A 4086-nucleotide genomic window follows, 5' to 3' on the forward strand; every position below is an offset into this window, starting at 1 on the left:
CCGCTTGTGCCTCTTTTCTTAAGGGATAACAACAAATAACAACAGAAAATCGGTAGTGCCCCTAACTTTTTTGAAGTAAAAATAAAGAGAGAGACTCTTGTTGTGAGCAGCCTCTCCCAATTACTCCACAAGGGAACAAGGGATTCAATCAACGATTTCAACATGAATGGAATGGCAAAATCGGACAGAAATCAAACGAATTTAACTCGCAAATTCTTCAATCCATTCATTCAATCAATTGAACATTCTCTCCCATATTTCATCTCCCTCTCCTCGATTCGAAAATAAAACAAAAGTACAATAAAAGAAGATAGCATCTCTCTCTCTCTCTTCAATGGCGGGATACATCCGGATGAGCGCAGCAGCAGCCGGCCTAGACGACGGTGTAGAGAATAATCTCCGTGGCGTCGATGGCGGCCCGCTGCTGCCTCTTCATCATGGCCATGGCCACGGCGCCTCCTTCGCCGGGCACCATCCCGCCGGCGTCGCCGGCGCCGGGGGCGGCCGAGGAGGAGGCGGGAGGGTGGTAGTACATCCGGGCCGTCTGCGGGCAGTGGGAGTGGAACCGCGCGGCGATGCGCACCCCCATGTCCAGCAGCTCCACGTACTTCCCCATGGATCTCGCGCAAATCTGACCACCTCCTTCTCTCTCTCTCTGCTCGACGAAGATTGATGACCGGGACGGAGAAAGCAGCCGAGAACTCGAAAGGACGGAGAGCTTGGTAGCGCTAAGCTCTCTTTTCGTGGAACGGGGAGGCCCAGGAACTGGGGGCGGCCATGGGAGGGGTGGAGGAGAGCAGGGGAGAGGAGCTCATGCTTGGGGAGGCTATGGAGGAGGGGGCGGGCCTTTTATAGGAGGAAATAATGGGGGAGATTTTAATTTTTTTTCCTTGACCTGGCTGGCCGTATTTATTGATTATAATTAATGTCTTTAGGTATTTGCCGTGTCGTGGGCTGGGCCTGGGTTGGCGTCCGTTAGGTTTTCCGTGCTTGACACAGCACAGACGCGTCGGCGGTTCGCTTCGTAGAGCCTTTTGTTGCCTTCTCGCGTTCATTTCCTTGGACGGTTTTTTCACATGCTTGAAAACGAAACGACGCTTCCGCGAACTATCCTAGTAGGCGACGCGGCTATCGGCACCACGCCACAAAAATTGCCCGCCCCCTACCCCCGATTCTCAGGTGCGGGTGATGCTCTGCGTCGGTCGACCGGTCGAGCTGCAGATCGGTCACCATGTGCGCCATCGGATCGCTCATTTTTTTTTAAATGAAATAATGGAGAATGTTAACTATTTTCTTCGCCTGGCTGGCTGTATTAACTGACTATTTATTACTTTTAGGCATTTATCGTGTTTTTGTGGGTTGGCAGTGTTTTTTTGTTGCCATGGTAGCATTACCTTTTTTTTAGAAAATGGTAGCATTACATAGTTGAATAGACATAAGACCATCTACAGCCGGGTCTCTTATACCCGTCTCAAACGCTCGCGCAGGCCATCCAGTCAGTGACCGGTCACAAAAAATTGACCCAAGTAGACCTCTCAAACTGCGGACAAACGCTCGGGCTGACCAACACTCCTCGTATCCAAACCAAATATAGGGCGGATATGGGGCGGCCCGGGCTGACTAGCACTCCTCGTATCCAGCCCAAATATAGGGCGGATATGGGGCGGCCCGGGCACGCCCGGGCGCGTCCGCGTGACAGGCCTGGCACAACACGGATCCCACAAAAAACCCCAATCCGGGCGGCGAGCTCAAACCCTAGCGCACTCTCTCCCTCTCTCGCCCCGTCCGTCCACTCCTCTCCCTCTCCGGTTCCGATCCCATCCACCACCATGAGCAGCCCCGGGAGCGACTCTTGCTCGGAGCTCGACCATGAGGAGGAGATGGCCCTCCTCATTGCGCTGGAGTGGTCCAAGGTGAAGACCGTCGGCAATCCGGATCTGGAGCGTCGTCGCACCTCCGCGGAGCACGGACGCCGGAGCTGGACCCTCCCGGCTCGCGCGGAGCGACGCCCGGACAGCATAGTCTGCGTCGCCTCCTTCCCTCGTCATCCACTCCTCTCCCTCTCCGGTTCCAATCCCATCCACCACCATGAGCAGCTCCGGGAGCGACTCTGGCTCGCAGCTCGACCACGAGGAGGAGATGGCCCTCCTTATTGCGCTGGAGCGGTCCAAGGTGGAGACCGTCGGCAGTCCGGATCTAGAGCGTGTTGGAAATATGCCCTAGAGGCAATAATAAAATGGTTATTATTGTATTTCCTTGTTCATGATAATTGTCTATTGTTCATGCTATAATTGTATTAACTGGAAACCGTAATACATGTGTGAATACATAGACCACAACATGTCCCTAGTAAGCCTCTAGTTGACTAGCTCGTTGATCAATAGATGGTTATGGTTTCCTGACCATGGACATTGGATGTCATTGATAACGGGATCACATCATTGGGAGAATGATGTGATGGACAAGACCCAATCCTAAGCATAGCATAAGATCGTGTAGTTCGTTTTGCTAGAGCTTTTCTAATGTCAAGTATCATTTCCTTAGACCATGAGATTGTGCAACTCCCGGATACCGTAGGAATGCTTTGGGTGTACCAAACGTCACAACGTAACTGGGTGACTATAAAGGTGCACTACAAGTATCTCCGAAAGTGTCTGTTGGGTTGGCACGAATCGAGACTGGGATTTGTCACTCCGTATGATGGAGAGGTATCTCTGGGCCCACTCGGTAATGCATCATCATAATGAGCTCAATGTGACTAAGTAGTTAGTCACGGGATCATGCATTACGGAACGAGTAAAGTGACTTGCCGGTAACGAGATTGAACGAGGTATTGGGATACCGACGATCGAATCTCGGGCAAGTAACATACCGATTGACAAAGGGAATTGTATACGGGATTGATTGAATCCCCGACATCGTGGTTCATCCAATGAGATCATCGTGGAACATGTGGGAGCCAACATGGGTATCCAGATCCTGCTGTTGGTTATTGGCCGGAGAACGTCTCGGTCATGTCTGCATGGTTCCCGAACCCGTAGGGTCTACACACTTAAGGTTCGATGACGCTAGGGGTATAGGGAATAGATATACGTGGTTACCGAATGTTGTTCGGAGTCCCGGATGAGATCCCGGACGTCACGAGGAGTTCCGGAATGGTCCGGAGGTAAAGAATAATATATAGGAAGTGAGGTTTTGGCCACCGGAAGAGTTTCGGGCGTCACCGGTAATGTACCGGGACCACCGAAGGGTTCCGGGGGTCCACCGAGAGGGGCCACCAGCCCAGGAGGCTTGCATGGGCCAAGAGTGGGAAGGGACCAGCCTCTGAGTGGGCTGGTGCGCCTCCCACCAGGGCCCAAGGCGCAGCTTGGAGGGGAAAGGGGGAAACCCTAGGCGCAGATGGGCCTAAGGCCCACCCTAGGGCGTGCCCCCCTCTCTCCCCCTCTTGGCCGCCCCCTCCATCCCATCTAGGGCTGCCGCCCCCCTAGGGGTGGGAACCCTAGAGGGGGCGCACCCTCCTCCTATAAATAGTGGGGGTTTTGGGGCTGCAGACGACACGAGTCTCCCTCTCTCTTGGCGCAGCCCTACCCCTCTCCCTCCTCGTCTCTCGCAGTGCTTGGTGAAGCCCTGATGGAGTGCCACGCTCCTCCATCACCACCATGCCGTTGTGCTGCTGCTGGACGGAGTCTTCCCCAACCTCTCCCTATCTCCTTGCTGGATCAAGGCACGGGAGACGTCACCGGGCTGCATGTGTGTTGAACGCGGAGGCACCGTTGTTCGGTGCTTAGATCGGATTCGGCCGCGATCTGAATCGCTTCGTGTACGACTCCACCAACCGCGTTCTTGCAACGCTTCCGCATCGCGATCTTCAAGGGTATGAAGATGCACCCCCCTCTCTCTCGTTGCTAGTTAATCCATAGATTGATCTTGGTGATGCGTAGAAAATTTTGAATTTCTGCTACGTTCCCCAACAGAGCGTCCTCGCACCTCCGCGCGGCACGGACGCCGGAACTGGACCCTCCCGGCCCACGTAGAGCGACGCCCGGTCAGCATAGTCTGCGTCGCCTCCTTCCCTCGCCGTCCACT

At 54.2% G+C, this 4086-nt stretch overlaps 1 protein-coding gene across 1 annotated transcript; it reads right to left on the minus strand.

Moving 5' to 3' along the window:
• Window positions 1–200: 200 nt before the first annotated feature.
• Window positions 201–836, minus strand: LOC109733618 (uncharacterized). The gene has a single exon (XM_020292844.4). It carries the CDS (start codon window positions 614–616, stop codon window positions 374–376), a length of 243 nt encoding a protein of 80 aa, XP_020148433.1. The 5' UTR covers window positions 617–836; the 3' UTR covers window positions 201–373.
• Window positions 837–4086: the final 3250 nt, after the last annotated feature.

Source organism: Aegilops tauschii, chromosome 4 (assembly GCF_002575655.3).
Source record: "Aegilops tauschii subsp. strangulata cultivar AL8/78 chromosome 4, Aet v6.0, whole genome shotgun sequence".
In the NCBI taxonomy this organism is placed as follows: Eukaryota; Viridiplantae; Streptophyta; class Magnoliopsida; order Poales; family Poaceae; genus Aegilops; species Aegilops tauschii.

What these genes read in the sequence shown, in the direction of transcription:
- LOC109733618 (XM_020292844.4), bottom strand. Translation starts at nt 616, where the DNA reads ATGGGGAAGTACGTGGAGCTGCTGGACATGGGGGTGCGCATCGCCGCG.